At 39.0% G+C, this 23186-nt stretch overlaps 1 protein-coding gene and 1 non-coding gene across 3 annotated transcripts in view; one reads left to right on the top strand and one right to left on the bottom strand.

Annotated features, from left to right (window-relative positions):
- Positions 1–23186, top strand: part of LOC124612688 (INO80 complex subunit D) — a 158534-nt gene that overhangs the window by 115646 nt on the left and 19702 nt on the right. For both annotated transcript variants that reach the window (XM_047141023.1, XM_047141024.1), the window contains 2 exons: positions 6934–7056; positions 16231–16386. In XM_047141023.1, the coding sequence (XP_046996979.1) occupies positions 6934–7056; positions 16231–16386 (279 nt within the window). The remainder of the gene's footprint in view (positions 1–6933; positions 7057–16230; positions 16387–23186) is intronic.
- Trnat-ugu lies at positions 2833–2906 on the bottom strand. Its single transcript has one exon. It is a non-coding gene; the product is annotated as a tRNA-Thr (tRNA).

Below are 23186 nucleotides of genomic sequence, written 5' to 3'. Positions count from 1 at the left end.
GCTTGAAATTATTTGAATAGCAATTGTTGCAATTAATAGTTAATGTATAGGGAATGGCCAAAAATGTGGAAACACCAAAAACACAACACATTTCCATGCCCAGTGCAGTGTAGGAAACCCTTTGGCATTCAAAACAGCTTCAGGTCCTCTTGCAATGAATAAATATAGGTTCTGTATGGCTTCCAAGTGAATCTTATACCAGTCTTCCTGCTAAGTAGTGGCACATTCAGATAACGATAACGATGGAGGTGGATATGGATCACACGCCCTTCTCTCCGAAGTAGACCACGAAGCTCGATAACATTGAGATCTGGTAACTGTGGTGACCAGGAAAGATGCAGAAATTCATCCTCTTGCTCACAGAACCAGTGTTGGATGATGCATACTGTGTGAACAGGGGTCATGTTGTCTTGGAATACAGCATCACCATTGAGGAACAGTCATTGTACCAGCTAAAATGGCCATGCAGCAGTAATGCAGCCTTGCAGAGTGGGCATGGGGTCCATGGAATCACCAACCCCCACTATGTTTCACTCTTTGGATGTAAACTTGACTAGAAGCTGGAAACAGTGTGACACAAGAGTCATCTGACCAAATTACTTTCTTCCTTTGCCAAGTAGTCCAGGTTTTGTGGCTTTGGCACCACATGTTCCTGTTACAGGCGTTTGCATCCTGATAAGTAGTTTTGAAATTCCAGCCCGCCCTTCAATTCCCTGCTTTGTATCTCCCTTCATGTTGTTTTGGTGCTGACAGGGCTTGCGAGTGTGACATTCAGTTTTGCGGTGACTTTTGCTGCTACGATCCTCTTCTTTTTCATCAGTGTCCTCTTCAATTACCGTCTGGTATGATATATCAACACACACACTTTCAGCGGCATTGTGACGTAGGTGGATGATGTTTTTCTGCTTTCGCTATATGTTGCCTCATGACCAAAATCTTTGGTCAAGTTGGTTAGGGAAACACCCATCGTATGAACACCAACAATTTTTCCATGAGATCTGATATAATGCACTCACAACTACACAGAACACTGTTCTGACCACAAATGACACTTGCAACATGTGCCATTCATGGTCAAGTACGACAGCGCAACCTTCAGAAAATTGGGCTAGCTTCTGTATTTATGTTCAAGCGGGCATTTCTCACTGTGATTCCATATTTTTTCCAACCCCTGTACAGTCCCTTATTATTTAGTGACATTTGTGATATCTTTGATATTCTCCTTGCTGAGTTTTTACAAGCTTTTTGTACTGAAATACACTAATTTTTTCTTCTGGTCCTTCCTTTGTTGAAATATTTCTCTTCACAGTTGCCCATCAGATTTCTATGTGGTTCATGTCAGGTCTGTTCCCAAGCCAGGCTTAAAGCTTTGCTGTTTTTCTTCCAAAAATCTGGCTACTCTGCTTTACAGCATAGTGCAATGGCATGCATGCAGAGTCTATCATCATTTGAGAACCTTTCACTGATTTAATTGGTTTCACAGAATTTCTTTGTACTGATGCTGCTCCATTGTGCCATCAGCAGTGTACAGCTTGCCTGTTCCTCTAATAGACATCTCACTCCTGACCATTGTTGATGTTGGATGTTTTGTTTGCTGTAGAATACACTCTGTCTTGAATACTTCTCCTGGTCTCGTCCAGATTTACTGACAGATTCCTCCATTGTAGTGAATACAGATTCATCACTGAAGCATACTTAGGTCAGAAACACAAAATTCTGTATTAGATGAATGATAAAGTTTCTATAAAATGCTTAATTTGAAATGAAAATCTCTTGAGTATTAAAATATTATCAGAATATACGGCAGAGAAAAATAAGTGGATATTTCTAATACCACTTTACATGTTGATAAGTGCATGCATTCACATTACAAGATACGGTATAATCCGAGCCATCAGCAACCTAATTGTAGGACAGAACTTATAAAAAAACACGAATTGTTTCGTAATTGGGGGGGTCTAAGTTACAAGAAGAGAGAGATATACTTTGTTACTTAAGATTGGTAACTTAATTCAAAATAATTGAAGCTTTTTGAGAGAAACTGTCAACAGTTGTGTTGCTGATAATATGCAAATGATGATGATATTTTATGTGGGATATATTTTTGAATGAAAAGCATATTGCGGTTTAGGTAAAAGTAATTCAAAGGAAAGGGTGGATTTTACCACGATTGGTGTCCAACAGCTGCCGCTGAAGACTCTGATGTAGGCTTTGCAGACATTTTGTTGTGCTATGACCAGCCCTGGATTAATTCTTCTGTGAAGAGATTGAACAAGGACCTGAATGGGCCACTTCAGGCAGTTGTGAAGTATTATATTAGTGTTATTCTAGAAGAATCTTTTGGGTGGGTATTACTACAATAATCATAGGCTACAGTTGAGTAAAAATGATGATGATTAAAAAATAATAATGAGAAACCATGTGGCATAATGTACTAGAAAAATTCGCAGTAGATGTAGAGTTAACAAAATGAAAACTGCTTATGGTTTACTAGAACAAAAAATTTTGTACAAGAAGAAATACATACCTGGGAAAACAAAACCAAAACACTATACCGCAGTGGTAAGAGCAGAACATTTATATGAATTTGAATGCTTAAGAATGAACTGAAGCTGCATAGAATAGATGTACCGGAAAGAAAGACCTTCAGGAAAATGATGAGTGCAGTGCAAGCTGCATATTGTTGGAAGATGAGAAGTATCAAGGAGATATACAAAAATATAGAAAAATTGTCAGAAGTAATGGCAAAGCAAAGATGAAATTACAATGAAATGAACACCCCAAGCTGCTTACAGGCGTTGACATACACCAACGGGGACAGATGAAAATGTCTGCCCCGACCGGGACTCGAACCCAGGATCTCCTGCTTACATGGCAGACGCTCTATCCATCTGAGCCACCGAGGACACAGAGGATAGCGCGACTGCAGGGATTTATCTCTGGCATGCCTCCCGCGAAACCCACATTCTCAACGTATTGTCCCACACTTCATTCATAGTGCCCCCGCCCATTATACTCATTACTCGCGGCACATTGCCGATTCCCGTAAGAGTTCGGGCTCTGTTTGTGCATTCGCACAGAAGAAGAAGATGGTCAAGTGGCCGGTGAGCCTTAACTATATATACAGGGTGTGGTAGATAAGTAATGAGACTCAGTCTAGAAAAACAAATTTATTGATCCAATTTGTACAAAACGTTAATATTCTTCAAAGTACTCGCCTTGGGCGTCGACACAACGTTGCCAGCGCGTTTTCCAAGCTTCATAGGCCCCACTGTAGTCCGTTTGAGTTATCCCAGTTAGTGCCTTCGTGACAGCACGTTGGATGTTCGGAATATCGTCGAAACGATGACCCTTCAGGCATCTTTTGACCTTCGGAAATAGGAAGAAATCAGGAGGACTCAAGTCAGGACTGTATGGTGGCTGTGGCAAAACTTCAACTCCAATTCGGGTCAAGTAGGAGGTCATGAGGAACGCTGTGTGCGCCGGAGCCTTGTCGTGGTGGAGACGCCAGCGTTGAGCAAGGTCCTGTCGCTTCCGTTTGACGGCTCTGTGCAATCGCTGAAGGACTTCTTTGTAGAATTCGGCATTGACAGTCTTCCCCTGAGGGACAAACTCTTTGTGAATTAACCCCCACTTGTCGAAAAACACAATCAGCATTGTCTTGATGCGGGACTTTGACATTCTTGCTTTCTTCGGCCGCGGGGATTCCGGTGTGTGCCACTCCGAGCTCTGGACTTTCGTCTCTGGGTCGTACTGGAATGTCCACGATTCGTCGCCTGTTACTACGTTGTCTAAAAAGTGTGGATTATTTTCCAAATCATTCAACATCTCACGGCAAACGTCCACTCGTTGTTGCTTTTGTTCGGCGGTGAGCACTCGGGGAACCAATTTTGCGCAAACTTTCCTCATCATCAAATCTTGCGTAACAATTTGGTGAACCACGATCATTTTGAGACTTAAAACGACGGTCGGAGTCCAGGAGTTCTTTCACTTTGGCCACCGTTTCATCCACACGACTCGTTGAAGGGCGTCCAGATCGTTCCATGTCTTCAACGGATTCCCTCCCGTTTTTAAATTCATTAAACCACCGGAACACTTGAGCTCTTGATAGGGAGTCTTCTTTGTAGGCCTCCGTAATCATAGCAAAAGTTTCCGAAGCAGTTTTGCCCAAGCAAAAGCAAAATTTGATTGCATACCGCTGTTCTATCGAGCGATCCATCTTCAGCGTTTTCACAAGTGTCACGGGCACACAAACAACGTAATACGCGAAGCTCGACCCTCACTGCACCAGAGCTCCGACGCGACTGCGAACCGGTTCTATTGTTAGCTCAGATCCCCCACCACGTGACGTACAGGTGGAGACCGCCCTGCGAGCGACTGGGGCGCCGTGCGGCGGCCAGTCTCATTACTTATCTACCACACCCTGTATTCTAAGAAGGTATCTGTTCTTTATGACATGATACCTTCTTAGTATATATAAAGCAAAGATGAATCTTCTTTGAACACACCTAGTAAATTAATGAGAATAGGTTAACAAAACAAATACTCCTGTATTTTTGGGAAAAGAAATTGACAGTACTAAGGATTACACAAATGAGAAAAGAACTGGAAAGATACAACATCGAAGTATCAGAAATAACAGAAAGAAACCGTATTAAGAATAAACTAGTAAATTTAGAAGTCTTTCAGGGAAGAAGAAATAAAAAATGGATAATAACATGGACAAAAGAAAGGAAAAGATAACATGGGGAGAAAATGGAGTACTGGAAAAATAAGAAATAACGAGAACAGAAGTAGAAGTAGTCATATTATTTTAGTTGGTCAATATGAAGATTTAAAAAAAGATGCATGAGCAGACTATAACGTTGGTCACAATCTGATGCAGACTAATTCCTGTGGTTAGTGGGTTCAGGCAGACATGTTTTAGAAGCTGCATTCAGAATTTTAGCTCATAGTATTAGAAGAAACTGAAGTGACAGAAGATCCAGTTGCATCACAGAAGCAGAGAGAGAAAGATAAAATCAAATTACTGTATTTTATTAGATTACCATGTCCTAAAATCAGGTAGATGCAGTGTTTCTTGAATTCCAAAAAAGCATTTGACTCAGTACCTCATCAGTGCTTATTTACAATAGAATGATTATGTGGGATATCAAACAAAATTGATGACTGCTGACTGGATTTGGAAACTTTTGGTTGGCAGGACACATGTTATCCTGCTTTGGCAGATGTTGAAGTAATTTCAGGAGTGCCCCAGGAAAGTGTTGATGTTCATTTTGTGTATAGGTGACCTGCCAGACAATATTAAAAGTCACCTTCAACTTTTTACACATGATGCAGTTATTTGTAATGATGTACTATCTGAAAAAAGTTGCTTAATATTTAGTCAGAGCTTGATGATATTTTAAAGTGTTGCAAAGTTTGGCGACTTGCTTTAAATGTTCGGAAATGAACTGTGCACATTGCAAAATGTAGAATCACGATATCTTATAACTATAATACTAATAGTCACAATGGAATCAGTAAAATACCTGTGACATAATGATTTGTGGAGATATGAAGTGAAATAATACATAGTCTCAGTTATAGACGAAATGTATGGCAGACTTTGGCTCATCTGTAGGACATTAAGAAAATACAGTCTGCAAAGGGGAATTCTTATAAAACTCTCATGTGGTCCATTATAGAATATTGCTCAGGTTTATGGGACTCACAGGAGGTAGAATTAACAGAAAACATTGAGTGTATGCAAAGAGGGACAGTACAGATGGTGGAAGTTTTTTGTGACCAACAGGAGAGTGCTACAAAACTTGAACTGGCAATCACTTGAAGGACAGTGATCAGCTATCCCATGAAAGCCTACTCGCAAAGTTTCGAGAATCATAGTTGAGGAAACTAGGCATGCAATGCAGCCCCATATGTACTGTCCTCTTGGGAACCACAAAGACAAGATCAGACTAATTACAGCACACACACAGGTAGTTAAGCAGTCAGTATTTCCTCACCCCTTATGCAAATAGAACAGTAAGATACTCTGATGTGTGGTACTACTCTGCCATGCACTTTCCAGTGGTTTGCAATGGATGTACAGGTAAACGTAAAATATAAATTATTTCTTTGCTTGAAAATTCTTAAAAACTGGAAGGGGATTAATGTTCTTAATTACACATTTAACATTTATGTTATATGTTCATAACACGACATATACCAATTACTATGTCAATGAAATCAGAAATTATTAAGTGAATTCCAGCACAAGCTGTGAAACTGGAGATGATGATATGGAGGTGATTGTATTAGGAATAGTAGATGTAGAAGAAGAAAAATTGGAATTTAAAATAACATTAATGGAAATTTCTGGACGGACCGATACATAAAATAAAGAAAAGGCTACCACTTGCACATGCATGAAGCAAAGTAATATGTAACAGAAAAAAGCATTCACACTAGCTTTTGAGCACTAACACTTTCTTTAGCAATAAATACACACATTCACACACAGACACCCAAATACACACTCACAAGTCTTGCTGTGAACTATGGGAGTGTGTGTGTTTGGGTGTCCGTGTGGTTATATGTGTGAATGTGTGTACTAATGCTAGGAAAAGAGCAAGTGCTTGAAAGCTAGTGTGGATACTGTTTTATGGTATATGTAACTGTGCTCCATGCATTAGTCCACTGTAGGTGAGTGGTTGCCTTTCCCTTATTTTATGAAATTTAAAATAAGCTATGATTGCTGTAAACATAATATACAAAATATGGAATCAATGAAAACTGATTTTGATTATGGGTTGAAAGGCAGAACAAAAGGATAGTTGGCTCAGAAATCTGGCTGTGCTAAGAACAACTACCTTACTCTGACATTAAAGTTGGGTGCAGTTTTGTTACTGCATTTTTAAGAATTGTCAACTTCAGCATATTATTCTTTTCCAGATACAAATGGTGGGGAAAGTTCGTCAGCCCCTGAGAGCATGGAAATGTGTGTTAAGGAAGAAGCAGTAAGAAATTCAGTTCCACCAGAAACACACATTGTTGAAGAAAACCATGAACAATCTGGTAAGATTATACAATTTATACGTCCGCACATGGAAAAATTGTATGTTTGATCATATACAGACAGGTGCATGGCTGTCTGCAGGAATTTTGCCCAAAAGGGACAAGATTCTAAAATTGTCAAGTTTTCATATAACTACTACTGTGAATTTCAGATCTCATCATATTCCAAGAACTAAATTTAATAATATACACACAAAACTTACTTCATCTAAAATGACTGTATCCATTTGGTATTTTGAAGATTTTTAAGAGCTTTAAGGAACCATTTGCACTCGAGCACAGACAATATTTAATTTACTGAACTTAGAGTGTATGTATCGATTCTTTAAGGGGGGAGGGGGGAAAGGAATTAACACCACTCTCTTGTCGCAGCCAGTAGGCATCAGGGGTTGTTCCTGTGGACATGGGGACATGTCAGACAGATATACTGCAGCCATGTTTGTATTGTGCTGGGTTTTGGAGCTGTCCCTTCTGTAGCTCTTTAAGAGCTGTATGAGGATGTGACACAGAAAAGATTGGGTACTCTGTTTCTTTACTTTCCTATAAAGATCCCACCCCAAATATTACAAACAATGCCAAAATTGCCACCACTACTAGAGAACAGTTAATTTTTCATTAACAAACTGGCAACCAAACAGTCTAATCTTTACTAAACCACTGTGCTACCCCTCGCATGCAGTTGAGAAGAATTGGAGGCAGTCATTCCTAGAAATAAGTGAGAATTTTCAAAGTAATAAAATGTAATGTCATCCCCCCCCCCCTCCCAAACCTTTTCCTCACTATAACATTCAGAAGCTACCTCCCTCTCAAGTACGTCTGCTAACAACACACTGCAGGAGACAGAAATAAAAGTGGCCATGGAAACACGACCATTAGATGTCACAACCTGGAAACTGATGGCTTTGATTGAGGAGTTGCATTATTTATTGGTACATGGGTAGAGCAATATACAGATATTTAAAAAATAACATGAAGCATTGAATCGCTCTTTCGGGTAGTCAAGACTGATGGTGGTGGCAAGTGGATAATCATCATCATCAGTTATCTGCTATATTAGCAGGTCCTTTCCCTCTCCATTTTCTGCGATCCATTGCTTCCTTCTTAAGGCTGCTGTATGTTGTACCGTCCATCATGTCATCCAGTATCTGGAATCTCTTCCTTCCTCGCTTCCTTTTCCCTTCTACATAACCTTCTAAAACTGTTTTTATCAGTCCGTCATTCTTTCTTAATATATGCCCAATCCAATTTCTTTTTCTTCTCTTTATTACATCTAGTAACTGTCTTTTCTCTCCCACCCTTCTCAGTACCTCTTCATTTTTTACTCTGTCCATCCAACTTATTCTTTCCATCTTCCGCCATGTCCAGATCTCAAAAGCCTCCAGCCTTTCTGTCTTTTTTCCTCATAGTCCATGTTTCAGCGCCATATAGAAGAACACTCCATACAAGACATTTTATGAGTCTCTTTCTGAGTTCTCTGTCCAGACCGCTGCAGAAGATTCTCCTTTTCTTATAAAACGCCTCTTTGGCCATTGCTATCCTTGTTTTAATTTCTGTGGTGCACTTCCAGTCGGTGCCTATCCTGCTTCCAAGATACTTAAAATTTTGCACCTGTTCTAGTGTTTCTCCATTCAGCACAATTTTTATTTCCTTATTTCCTCCTATTGCCAATACTTTTGTCTTATTTGTGTTAATTTTCATTCCATATTTTTTTCCGTTAGTTGCAATGGTGTCCACCAAATCCTGTAATTCTTTTTCCCCTGTGGCTAGAAGGACCATGTCATCAGCAAATCTCAAGCACCCTACTCTTCTTCCTCCAATTTCTACTCCTTTGTCATCTAATGAGCATTGGTCAATCACATTTTACAAGTAAAGGTTGAAAAGAGTAGGTGATAAACAGCATCCTTGTCTTACTCCTTTCCCTAGTCTGATCCAGTTTGTACTTTCTCTTCTCACTTTAACTGAAACTTTTTGATTAAGGTACACTGAGTTTATAAGTCTTCTGGTTTTCCAGTCCACTCTGTTTTCCCTCATAATAGTCGCCAGCTTGCCCCAAACCACATTGTCAAATGCCTTTTCTAAATCGATGAAGCACATATATAGGTCACTTCCTTTTTCAATAAACCTTTCTCCCAAGATTCGTAGGAGCCCTATTGCATCTCTGGTGCCCGTATTCCATCTAAAGCCAAACTGCTCCTCGCTGAGATTCTCCTCTATTACTTTCTCAAGTCTTTTATTAATTATTCTTAACATCACTTTGGCTGCACGTGAAATGAGGCTGATTGTCCTGTGCTCGCTGCATTTCTTGGTTCCTTGTTTTTTCGGTAATGGAATCATTACTGTTGTCAAAAAGTCCTCAGGCCATTCACCACTGTCATATATTTTATTACATAACCTCAATATTTCTCTTATTCCATTGTGGTTCAAGCATTTTAGTGTTTCTCCCGGTATTGTATCTGTACATACTGCTTTGCCATTTTTCATTGCAGCAATGGCAGACTTTACTTCTTCCATTATGATGGTCGGTCCTTTCTCTTCATCACTTACACTGTTATGTGATTCAAGTTCCAGAGTTTCTGGTTTGCTATTTGTGTCATATAGCTCTTTTATATATTCTTCCCATCTCTGGAGGACATCGTCACGATCTTTGTACACTACCTCTTCGTCTTTACTCAAAATTTCCATAGTAGCACTTCCTGCTCTGTTTTGTTCTCATGTCATAGTCTTTACTCTGTTGTATAGTAAGTCATATCTTCCCTTCCTGTCCAGTTCTTCAATTTCATCACATTCCGCTTTTAGCCATTTTTTCGTAGCCTGCTCTGTTTCTCTTCGCAGTTCGTTATTTAACCTTCGGTATATCTTTCTTGCATCTTCAGTGCTCTTGTTTTTCAATTTCCTTTTCTCCTCCATCTTGGAAATCATTTCTTGTGTGACCCATGGTTTTTTTGACCTTTTCCCTTTTACATATCCTATATTTTGCTGTCCTGCTTTAATGATTCCTTCTTTCAGCATATTCCAGTACTCGTTGGCATTATCAGGTGCTTCTTTGTCTCTTAATGTGTTTAGAAAGTCCCGAGACAGCATTTCTGTAATTTGTTCTTTGTTGGACCTTATCTTCTCTAGATCCCACTTCTTCACCATTGTCGCGTTTTTCAGTTTTTTCATTCTTATTTCTATTTCTGCCATAAGTAAGTTGTGGTCACTATTAATATCTGCACCTGGTAATGTGTGCACCTTCTTGATTCCATTCCTGTATCTTTCTTCTACCAGTATAAAATTGATTTGGCTTCTATATTTATCCCCTGGTGATTTCCAAGTGTAGAGCCTACTCTTATGGTTCTTGAACCATGTGTTTGCCGCTATCAGCTGCCTTTCCCTGCAGAAGTCAGTTAATCATTCACCTCTGTCATTTTTCTTTCAAAGACCATGACTGCCTACTATGTTTCCCTCTTTCCCTTCTCCCACAATGGCATTCCAGTCTCCCATTACTATTTTGCAGCATTTTTTATTTTCGTCCATTATTCTCTCTATTACATTGTACGTTTCCTCTACAATTTGGTCATCATGTTCTGAAGTTGGCATATACACTTGGACAATCAGTAAATCTTTTTGTGCTCCTTTCAACCTTACACCAATAACCTGGTCATTTGCATAGTCTACATATTCCACACATTTAGCCAATTCCTTTGTCATAATCATTCCTACTCCATTAATTCCTTTTACTTCTCCTCCTGAGTAGTAGAATACATATTCATCTGACTGCAACTCTCCATGTCCATTCCATCTTACCTCAGCAACTCCGAGGTCCATATGATTCTTTTCCATCTCTCTTTTAAGGTTTTCTAGTTTTCCTGCTTGTAGCAGAGTTCTGACATTCCAGGTACCAATTCTCGTTTTGATTTTTTGCCTCCTTTCAAGTTGTCCCCCCCCCCCCCCCCCCCTCCTTCGGAGATCCGAATGGGGGACTATTTTACCTCCGGACAATGATTTAACATGAGAGGAAGCCATTTTTTGTGCATAAAATGGAGACTGCATTATGCAGAGAAGATAATCTGCGGTGGTATTCCGTTGCCTTCCGCAGTTCTGGAGGCCGCCCCTAACATGGGATACAGACGCCTTTTGCAGCCGCCCGCTCCAGGTCAGACGCTGCATGAGAAGTATAGGTTGGAAAATGAAAGACCCCTAGCCCTCGAAACCTAATAGCGTCAGGGTCGGAAAAGAACAAGAGCTGGCCAAGGGTGGCCAGATAGGAAAGATAAAAGTGAGGAGCCTGGCATAAGTAAGTGGAAGCAGTGCCAGGACTCAGCTCGGGGCCCCGTGGTCGCCAGCCATGTATCACTAGGTGTGACTCCCTGAGGATAATACTCAAAATTTAGGTATGTCAGTTTTCTATCATTGTTACTCGAAAAAAGCGATAACAGTGACTTGGTAGCAGATCATGCTAAAACATTAGTTTACTTACCTACTGAGGGCCTTTACATTCACCAAAACAGAGAAATTCCCTCACTCACATCCATCATATGCCACTATTGTTTGCAGGTTATGACACGGTGAAGACTGACCTAAGGGAATATGCATAACCACTTGTTTATAGGTCAGTACCTAGGCTCTAAATTGCTGTTTTGCTGAGAATTGCCCTCAGTGCCAGTGTTATTGTAATTTATGTTGGAGGATATACTAGAAGGAGGGGAAGCATCTTATATCAGTAAGACTTGAGGTTTGTGTTTTGGTTACTCCTTCATGCTCAAATAAACTGTTGGCAAGCAAGTATGTCCTATGCTCAATTCACATAAGCAAGTAACAAGTAGCATCAGTAAACTTTTCAGTACCGCACAGCGACATTGCAGTGGTAATAGCACAGCAGTACAGGATTGGAAGCCAGTCAGTATTGACAGACAAAAGAAAGCAGACAGTGTGACTGGTGCACAGTAAAGCACTTACTGCACTGAAATGGCCACACTAACAGAATATATTTTAAACTGTTATCATTAACAGAAGATTTGTAGATTAAGATGAAACAGTTGTTGTCATGGAGTGAAGCACCTGTTGGATAAGGCATTTCAGCATTTGAATGGTCATATTCAAACAAAAAAGCCACCATTAGACACAAGCACAACATAATTTAACAGCGATAATTTCGTATACCATTTCTCTGCTGATCAGTTTCACAGCAGAACCCTCGCAATAATTTTTCATACTCGAAACCATGCAGCTCCAGTAAGATCTTATTGTGGTCTCCTTGTACCCCATGTTTCAGCATATTTCTTCACCTCTTCAGTGTGAGTGGCTCCACTGTTTCATGTTTTCTGCTAAAATGCATGTTAGAATGATACTGTAAGCTTATAGTGTTAAATCCCTATTGTGCTTTGAATACGTCTACGGAGTTCAGTGACTTCTCTTATAGCTTAAAATCATTTCTTCTGACCATTGTTGAGACGTGGCAGTGGCTACTCATGAATTCCTGAACTAATCTTCCCATTGTTTTCTGATGCTCTGCTGTTGCTCCTTTCTGTGGCTTGGTATTGTTTGCAATTGTGAACTCAGACCATTACGTTATAATTGGTCTTAACTACCCTCTTGTATAACCTTTGGTAGTTAATGAGAGGGTTGAGAACTTTTGTTATTACAGGGGAATAATTGTATGTCCTGCATTTTCTCGCTGGTTGCTATGTGCAGTTACAATGTTTAACTCGGTATTTTCCAATTTGTTGAGAGTCCAGAGTGCAGTGGTGCTATTGAATGAGTTTTGTATATGTTGTATTGGTCCAAATGTAGGCTATGCTTGCATTTCATTTATGTAATTTTAAATAACTTTTCTGAGGTACATTTATGTGTTGGTGTTCTAGAATAATTTAGTTACTTCCAAGAGAAGCCATTCGGACTCTAATAACATCGTCCCTTCTTTAGCTACCGTTGTGCAGGATCTAGAGAGGGGCCATATTTTGTAGCAGCTGCCTAGAAACTAGTAATCAGCAAGAAAATGCCTGTTTGCATATGCTGCACATTAATTTTTATAGACTGAGGTATGGAGGAGGATGAAGTGATGGACAAAGGAAGGGGGAGGTGGAGAAGGATAGAGAGGGGTGGCGAAGGAGATTAGATTGTATATCCAGTTGCCATACATATGTGGCAACTGCAAATCATTGCCAAGTTAACTGGTTCTATAATAAAGCGAAAAGGTAAATGCACTTATAGTAAAACTTGTAATTCATTACTTGAATATCATGCAGTTTTCCCACATGAGGAACCAGTTGAAAGTTACTTCTTTCTTGTGAGACAACTAAATGTACGTGTGGTTCACTAAAGACAGATAATTTTTTGATGGCCACTACACAAGTTCCTGTGGCTAATATTTCAGTGTCTTTTTAAATTATCGGCCCATGCATAGGGAAACTTTCGTGAAGTTAAACAGTTTTAAATGCACTTTCTGTTTAAATGTTGGAAGTCAAAATGTTGAGCCATTACTGTTGCAACAGTTGGTCAGTAATAAAAGAGATCTGAATGCAACAACCGGTATTTTTTCTTCGACTTTCTTCCATCACATTGACAATCAGTTCTCTATAGTACCAGATGTTTTGGACCCCTACTTTCATGTTTTTTGATGCAGTGTACCATTTCTCAAAGTGGTTAAATGTTTCCCTGTGTGCATTATTATCTTGACTCCATAAATAAGAAACACAACTTAAGGCTAAATGATCCTGCCATTCTTTTTCCATTGAATTAATCTAAATTACCTGTATTTTCTGAGAGTGGCATTTTTCACTGTTTAACAGAACATTGTTCAGTATTACTTTTTAGTATATTTACATTGTCCCTATTTGTATCCTTATTAGTATCCTTGCATTTTTTGTAGCTTTGGTGTGTTTAGTTGTACAGTAATTTTCAAAAAGAAAATGATTACACCTTGATTGATGATGGAATGGCAGCTACCTAGGTGCTTTGTAATGTTTGTCGTATTTCCGTTCCAGACCATGTATGTAACTTCTCTGGTTGGTTGTAGTGGATCAGTGGATAAGTAAACTGAACACACTTTGTATTATTTCAGAACTATATATTTCACTCAAGAAATACCCTTATCATTCAAGCAAACGTGCTACTCCGTCGATAAGAAGAAGAAAAGACAAGACTGACTGTAGAAAAGAACCTTGTTAGCATTTAGAGGCACACATTCGCGTATATCATTATCTATGCCACAGTATTAATATTGAAGCTATCTTACTGTGACAAAGAAAAAATATTTAATAAAAAAAAATCAGATGAACATAAGTGAAAAAAATTGTCTTTTCTTGCTTCCTATTTGTTTATTGTATTACAATGTCCCAACCATTTCCCATTATTCCAATTAAAAGCATCCATATGGGCTCTTTCCCATATTCTACCCTGTGTAAAGGTTCACATTGGTGTTCATGATGCTGTGGCTTGATAAACATTTTGTAAGGGAAAGGAAAGATCCATAGATCCCTGGGCTCTGTGCATCATTTTTCTTTGAGGCTGTTCCAGTTTGCCTTTTCCCATGGCATCATGTAATAGAGGTGAAGACTTATTTCTTGCCTCCTAATAATTAAAAACAAATGTCCCTTATATGAGGTTGTTTGTACAGAATATGAATTCTAAGTTTGCAGTGTTGCAGATATTGTGCTGTGAAATTCATTCCACATGATTCATCCAGGCGATATTACATTAGTTTTGATTTAGGGTCAGTTTTTTTCTTTTTGGTGATGTTTATGATTATTTCTAGAGTGTTACTGATGTGCCGGCCGGAGTGGCTGAGCAGTTCTAGGCGCTACAGTCCGGAACCGCGCGACAGCTACGGTCGCAGGTTCGAATCCTGCCTCAGGCATGGATGTGTGTGATGTCCTTAGGTTAGTTAGGTTTAAGTAGTTCTAAGTCCCATAGTGCTCAGAGCCATTTGAACTATTTTTGTTATTGTTGTCAGATTATGATTATGCAAGCATGACATTCTCATATACCACACCCATCATATCACTTTCATATATTGTCCCAGCTTTAACGTATTTCAATGCATTGCTTAATACCTACCAGAAAAATGTGCATGTAGTCCATAGACTGCATTGAGGGATTTTATGCTAACTCACAATCTGTAATTCTATCTTATTTCTACATAATAAGATGTCATAAGGTCCCCAATCAATATTGTTGACTGACATGCAGTTAGTAATATTGTCCATTGCTGTTTAAGGCCTTAATCATTATTGTAATGTCATACTCAAAGAACTAAAGCTGGAGATGTGCATAGGAATGCTTTTCAGAGAGAAGTGGATGGGGGATGAATTTTTATTCTAGAAAAAGAGCAAGATTGTGTTCCGAAAGGTGGTGTGACTTCTGACCTGTCATCAGCTTCTATCTGCCATTCCCCATAATTCATCTGCCAGTGACTGGGTGCCTTTCCCAGTATGGTTTCCTCAAGTAAGTTAAGGTAAATGTCAGGATGGTTTCTGGGAAGAGGTCATCTTTTTTTCATCCCTGTCCTTCACTAATCTGGATGTGTGTGATCCCTCCCAAATGGGATCATCATTGATGCGACATTAAATCCTAAGTGTGCTTCCTTTGCAGATCAGTTTGTCTTTCTTAATTTGTGTTTGTTGTTTCCATTCTGGAAATCCATTAACATAAAAATATTTGTTATCATCTGATTTCTTATTTTTTTATTTTTGCTGGAGCTTTCGTAAGACATTATAGATCATTTTGCTTTGTAATGTGTAACTCCTTCATTGTATTGAATTTTAGATTCCATACCTAAGTTATTTGGTAACTGAAATAGCCAGTAAAACAGTAAAATTAAATAAAAAAACTTATTAGGTATATTGTACAACCTGAGCCATTATCATTAATATTTTCTGTTGATAACCAACAAAGTCATAAATGATTTTGGAGGCTTTCTTGACATTCTTTTGAGGGGGGGGGGGGGGGATATTTGTTCCACTTTGATCAGAAAAGAAATATGGCTGGCCACACACAGATTTGTCTTGTAAAGACCAAATTTAACCATTGTGTGATATTGCTTAAGTACAGTATTTTAATTAGATTCCATTTGTGCCTAGATCACTTTTTGAAATTCCTGGCTGCAGAAACAGTGCAGTGGCATGTTTTTTAAACCTATTTATTTTGTTGTTGAGGAAAGATAAATATTTTCTTTGTTTTCCTTCTATTTATTAGGTATAGAGGTCGTTGAAGAAGTAGTGTTTTCAATGGCAGAGGACTTTGCGGATCCAGTGGAACTAGCAAACCAAGCTACACGACTGCTCGAAGAGCATGACCTTACAAATGTCCTCAACCAGATTCCTGCAGATGCATTTAATGACTTGTTCACTGGTAAGTAGAATTATTATTGACTCGTACATCACATGAACTTGATAAAAGCAAATGCGCACATTTGCGACAATGCAACAGCACCTATTCTTTTTCACTCTCCAACACTCCTGTTGGCTGGTTTGTTCTTGCCCACCTTGACTTCCTCTCCTGTGCAGATCTTTTCATCCTAGATTGACACACAACACACAATTTCCTCAATTACTTATTTTTTGTATTTTAATCTATTTCCCCTTCCTACCCTCTACAGGTCACTGTAGATAATCGAAGTCATTCCATGAGGTCTTAACACATATCCTATAGTCCAGTATAATTAGTGCAATCCACACATTCCTTTCCTTGCTGATTCTACATAGAACCAACCTCCTTAATTCTTATTAGCGGTCCACTTAATTTTCATATGTAACACCAGATCTCAGGTACTTTGATTCAAAACTTTTCAGTTTTTGTCACAGACCATGATTCACTTTCATGCAGAAAGCTATGCTGCGGATGTAATTTCTCCTTTGTCTTTTTCATTCTGAAATTAAGTCATATATTCAATACTGGTAGACCTCTTTTGGTGAGAATGCTCTTTGTCCATGCTGGTCTGCATCTAGAATACTTCTTGCTTCAAACACCATGCGTTGCCTTGCTTTCACTTCATCTACTGTGATCCCTGATTTTGATGTGCAGTTTTCTGCTGATGCCATTTCTGTTGCTCGTTAACACTTTCACCTGTTTTAGTTTACTCTGAGTCCATATTCTGTACTCGTTAGACTATTTATTCCATTCAGTGGACCCTGTAATTTTTCCTCACATTCATTGAGGATAGCAGCGTCGTCGGCAAATGTTAGCATTGGTATTCTTTCCCTCTTAAATATAGTCCCTTTCCTGTATCTTTCCTTTACGTCTCACATTGCTTCTTTGATAGACAGGCTTAATAGTGGAGGAAACCACTCTATCCCTGCCTTATACCTTTTTTGACGTGAGTATTTCTCTCTTGCTCTTCTGTTCTTATTGTTCCTGCTTGGTTCTTGTACCTATTGTGTATTATATATAGTGTGTACCTTTATTTATGATGATGTTGCACCACTTTACATTGTTGAATCATTTTTCGAGGCTTAAAAATCCTATGAAAGTCCATTGATTTTTCATAAGATGTGCTTCCATCATCAAATATGACTCCCTGTTTGAAGCCTTTTCATTTCGTAAAACGAAATTGATTTTCATCTCACGGATTCTTTGTTTTCTTTTCCATTTTTTGTGTATTATCCTGGTTAGCTACTGTCAAGCTGATAATTTGACATTTTTTTAAATTATCTATCCTTGCTATCTTCAAGATTATATGAATTGTAAACTTCTAAAGTCAAATGGTATGTCACCATACTGATACATGATATTCGCTAGCTAAACAGTCAGTCAGTTGTCACTATGTCAATGACTTTGTAAGTTCTGATGGAATGTTATCCATCCCTTCTGCCTTGTTTGTTTGCAGGTCCTCTAAATCAAAACCAATTACTGCCACTTTCACACTATCAGACAGTTTTGTGCTATTTATGAGGGTATGACAAGTGTAATATTTATGACACCTCTAAAAGATGTGAATTGTAACCCTCATAATACTATATGGGTACCTCAGTGTAATACTTTCCACCAAAAAAGATACACCAGGTGCAACATGCACTGGGATTTTTTAATGTAGTGTCCGCACACTTTTTTCCTAGCGCAGCTGGAGGCAACTTGCTAACTTCTTGTCGTGTAAAGATGATTCATAGTCATCATCCCAATTGATTTTTTTCTGTGCTGGCTGCAGACTTTAACATGCACGCAATAAACAGTGCAGAACACAGTGGTAAAATGGGAAAATCTCAATACAACTAAAAATGAGAGTTGTGAAATAATGGGATGTCCTTGATGTTGTTTCATTCACACAGAATTACAAAATAAGAAAAACGATTCCAAGAGCCAGTCTGTTATTAGTGTTCACAGCAGAGTTTCTATAAACGAATCATCCTTTCCCGAGCACCATAAAAAGTTGTACATAATATGTCACATGATGTTCAGATCAACAAGAGATCACACATTTTTCAAGGCAACTTTTAACAAAATGTTCCATCTTTACTCAAAATTGCAATTCACAGCCTGAATCTTGTCTTGCCTCTTCCTAAATGGATCTTAGGCTTCTATTGAGCTATTTTAACAGTTTGACATCTGCTTCTTAGGGTGAGCCTGTGATTGGTTTATCTTGTCCACCAACGATAATCAATATGTCTACAAAAATAATCATTGATGGAAAAAAGTAATATAACTGGATAGAAAAGAAGTCTACTTGCCAAGCAGCAGCAGGAGAAAACACACATAAATGATACAGAAATGCACAAGCTTTTGGAGCCAGTGGTTCCTTTAGACAGAATGGTTGAAGGGAAATAAAGAGGAATGAAGGAAAATGACTGGTGACTTTTAAGAATTGGAGAGAGTTATGGGAAAGCCGTCCAGAACCCCAGGTCAGAGGAGACTTATTGGACAGGATGAGAAGGAAAGACTGATCATTGGGGACAGCATCAATTGAAATTTGAAAACCTGTGAGCTTAAAGATGAAAGTTTGGGTAATCAGCAAAACATTGGGAATGGTCACTGGGATATGATCCATAATGTAGGGAAATGGGTGCAGGAGCAGGATCTGACAAGGATTGGGAGTGATTGGGAGGGTGACTAAAAGCTATTCTAGATGTGATGGCAAAATGTCGGACAGAATGGACCTCATTTTCAGGGCATGGTATTAGAAAATCCTAGCCATGTTGAAGTAGCTGGTCAATACATTCAAGACCACGCTAGTACTGAGTGTGAAGAAGTGTATTCATAAGTTGTTTGTTGGAGGGATCAGCAGTATCAGGATTGGATCTGTTGCCATGGGAAATCTGCTTTTGAGCTATGCTGGAGGGCAAATTATGTTCACTGAAGGTTGAAGTGAGGATGGTGGTGTATTGCTGTCAAGAGGCTGCATCTGAACAAATATGTTTGCCTCAAATGTCACGGTATGGGAAGGAATGTTTGACATGGAAAGGAAGGCAACGGTCCAAATGTAAGTACTGTTATGTGTTAGTAGGTTTAATGTGACCTTCGGTGATGATTCAATCAGCATCAGTGAAACTGTCATGGGATTCAGAAAGGGACCTTGTGAAATTTGATTTCAAGTATGTATTTAGAGATTGCAACGATTTGAAAAGTTTGGCCTTACCACGAGTCCATCTGGCAAAGATGTTGTCAGTGCATCAAAATTCACCCAGGGCTGAAGGCGTATGGATCCATGGAAAGCCCCCCGCCCCCCCCTGATGCCACCCCGCTCTCTCAAAGTGACTCACAAAAAGATTAGCATTGGAGGAAATATTCTGGTACACATGGTGATACCCATCAAAGTATCAAGTTGATTAAGGGATGTCATAGGGTTGGAATCAGGTGGGTGCTATTTGAGGTAATTTTCAGCAGCAGGGTCGACCATGTATGTGGGGAATGTTGGTATAGAGCAGAATCTCCCATACTGTGTTCCGCAGAACACTGATATTCCACGAGAAGTGAATATATGCGCCACGAAAAACTACTAATAACATCGGTTTTTTTTTCCCCTGACATTTAGATAATTCTAATTATTTTTTTATAACAATTTGTGTGTTATTAGTTAAGATATAAAATCGAAATAATCACTGTAAAAAATTCTCTTTTTTTAAAAATGTCATTGCCCTTCAAACTGAACAAGGTGTTCCATCGGTGTACCAGGATTCTTAAAGTGTTCCGTCAGAGGGAAAGTTCAGAATTTCCTGGAATAGAGGGAGTTGGCATCAATGGTAACTTGCAAGGTGTTTTGTGGGAATGAGACGGGCACATATTTTAGACACTCTGTGAAATGGGTGGTGTCTTTAATATAGGAGGGGAATCTTTGTACTGTAGGTTGCAGCTGTTGATCAAGCAAGTCAGAGGTGCTTTTAGTCGCTGCTTTGGATCCAGCAACTATGGGATGACCGGGATGATTGGGTTTGTGTATCTTAGGAAGAAAACGAAAGGTGGGAGTGTGTCGTTTGGTGCGGTAAAAAGTTCTATGAATTGAGGCATTAGTCCTTGTGTGGGGCCTGAAATTATAAAGAGAGATTGCAGGCCAGTTTGAACCACAGGGATCAGATCTCGATGGCGGATGCCGTACATAAAAAAAAGTGTCAGTGGACACACACACACACACACACACACACACATTCCCATCAGTCAGGTACTAAAGTGGTAGATCCCTTGTCTGCTGGGAGCATAATGATGAAGTCATCAGTTTTCCGGGAGTGAAGAGCCTGGGATTCTACAGATGACAGGTTTGGGTCATACTTTATGGACCTGAGAAAGGATGACAAAGCAGAGATGCATCATAGGAATTCTTGGAAGGCTTGGTGAGGCATGATTTTGAGGTAATGGTTGTGGTTCAATTGGGATCATGGCCGGAACGGTTCAAGGCAAGTTCAGAGTCAGGTTTGCTGTTGGTTTTGAGTTTGGGTTGCAAAGTGATACTTCTGGTTGACATTACACACAAAGGAAAGTAGGCCCTTAACTAAAGTAGCATGCTTTAATGCAGTTGTAGAGCTGAAAGTGAGATTGTTGAATAATTCAGGAGGGGAGAGGGCTTTATATGAGAGGTTGAGAAAACTACACAGCTGTGGCTGGTTCTTGTGATCATGAATTGCCATTGCTCTGGGAGGTAGTGGTGAAGGCTGTGGGATGTTGAGAAGGTTAGCCAAATTCGGTTACTTGGAGAGGAGTGGAAATGAGATAGAAGCCAACAAGTAGTTTCTCAGTCACATGACATTTGACTTGTGCAACACTAGTGCAAAGGATACATAAGAGCCACCTTAACAGTCTATTGTTCTGCTTAAAATTTGACAATTTTGTGAAACACAAAGGACATAACATTAAATTCTGTCATATTACAAACTCTTGTTGCATTTGAACAAGTTTGCAGTAAAAGTTCTCATAATTGTTTGGGTACAAACATTTATGGTGCTTTTTAAGTGACAGAAATATTGAAATATGACTTGTTCTTTAAAAAAAATATTTCTTTATTATGAGTGCAAATCAATATTTTATTTGTTTATGAGATACTGTAATGATTTACAAAGTGTGCTGCAAATGATAAATTAAGTTACTGTTCATGCAGAATTCTGGGTAAAAATGTTACCACCTTTAAACAGATTTAGAACAAGATGATCCTGTTCAGATGAGGCAAGAAAGAAAATTACTCTAGAATGAAATGCTTAACAATCTGAATAAATCAAATTAAACTGACTGTAATTGTTGTCATGAGAATGAATTACAGTGACGAGGCCCATCATGGAGATAAATAGTACTGACAGACATCACTAGATCGCAGGACATCTGAAATTTTGAGAATTGGACTGAATTGTGATTGCAATCTTCGACTTACTTATTAGTTGGTGTCATTACATAATTATGAACTGCACCCTGGAAAATATTGCAGTCTGTGTTTCACAGTTGTTCAAGCACAGCATTACGGAAGTGTTGTAGGGGGGAACAGTGATACCAGCTTGGCTGAGAAGAGGGCTGAGCATCTAACACATTTAAACTCAAGTTTATTTGGATCGATATGAAATGACTTTAAAATTGGACAAATAGACAACAACAGTGTACATTTCTGCAGGAGACAATAGTAGTCTAGATAGGAGTCAGTGGCATACTTCATGAGTTTTCTGCAGTAATGTTGTCAATGCTTGCTGTGAGTTATAATTGAAATGAAAGGGGGTTTGTCAGCAGCTGGTTCTACACAGCTGATGATAGAGTGGCTAGCAGACAATGTGTTTGGAAGCAAGAAGTTCATAATGATAGGGAACCTCCATGGTATACAGTCACTATAAAGAAACTTATAACGAAACCGAGATCACTGCATAATAGGTGTAAAACAAAGCGTAGTGCGATTGATAGAGAGATGCTGAATGAAACATATTTGACTGTCAAGAGAGCAATGTGTGAAGCCTCCAACGACTACTGTATCAGAATATTGTCAACTGATCTTTCTCAGAACACACAGAAATTCTGGTCATATTTAAAGGCTGTCAGTGGCACCAAAGTTAGTGTCCAGACCCTAGCAGATGAGACAGGAACTGAAATTGAGGGTTGCAAAGCAAAATCAGAAATGCTTAATTCCATTTTCAAATTTTCCTTTACAAAGAAAACCCCAGGAGAATTGCCCAATTTAATCCTCGTACCACTGAAAACATGAATTATATAATTATTAGTGTCAGTGGTATCGAGAAACAGCTGAAATCATTAAAATTGAGTTAGCCCCTCTTCTAACTGTAATCTGTTGTAGATCCCTCAAATAAAAAAACGTGGCCAGTTCTTGGAAAAAAATCACAAGTCACACCCATCTGGAAGAAGGATAGTAGAAATGATCCACAAAATCCTTGATACTGATTTGTTGTAGAATCTTAGAACATATTCTGAGCCAAATATAAGGAGGTATCTTAAAGAAAATGATCCCAATGCCACCCAGCATGGATTTCAGAAACATCGATTATGTGAAACCCAACTTTCACTTTTCTCACATGACATACTGAAAGCTTTGGATCAAAGCAACCAGATGGATGCAGTATTTCCTGATTTCCAAAAAGCATTTGACTCGGTACCATGGCTATGCTTATTGTCAGAAGTACGATCATGTGGGGTATCTAGTGAAGTTTGTGACGGGATTGATGACTTTTTGATTGGGAGGGCACAGCATGTTATCTGGGATGGAGAGTCATCGTCAGATGTAGAAGTAGCTTCGGATGTGC

This window comes from Schistocerca americana, chromosome 4, assembly GCF_021461395.2.
Source record: "Schistocerca americana isolate TAMUIC-IGC-003095 chromosome 4, iqSchAmer2.1, whole genome shotgun sequence".
Lineage (NCBI taxonomy): Eukaryota > Metazoa > Arthropoda > Insecta > Orthoptera > Acrididae > Schistocerca > Schistocerca americana.
The sequence above is the reverse complement of the archived record's forward strand: the minus strand, read 5'-3'. Positions and strand labels throughout refer to the sequence as shown.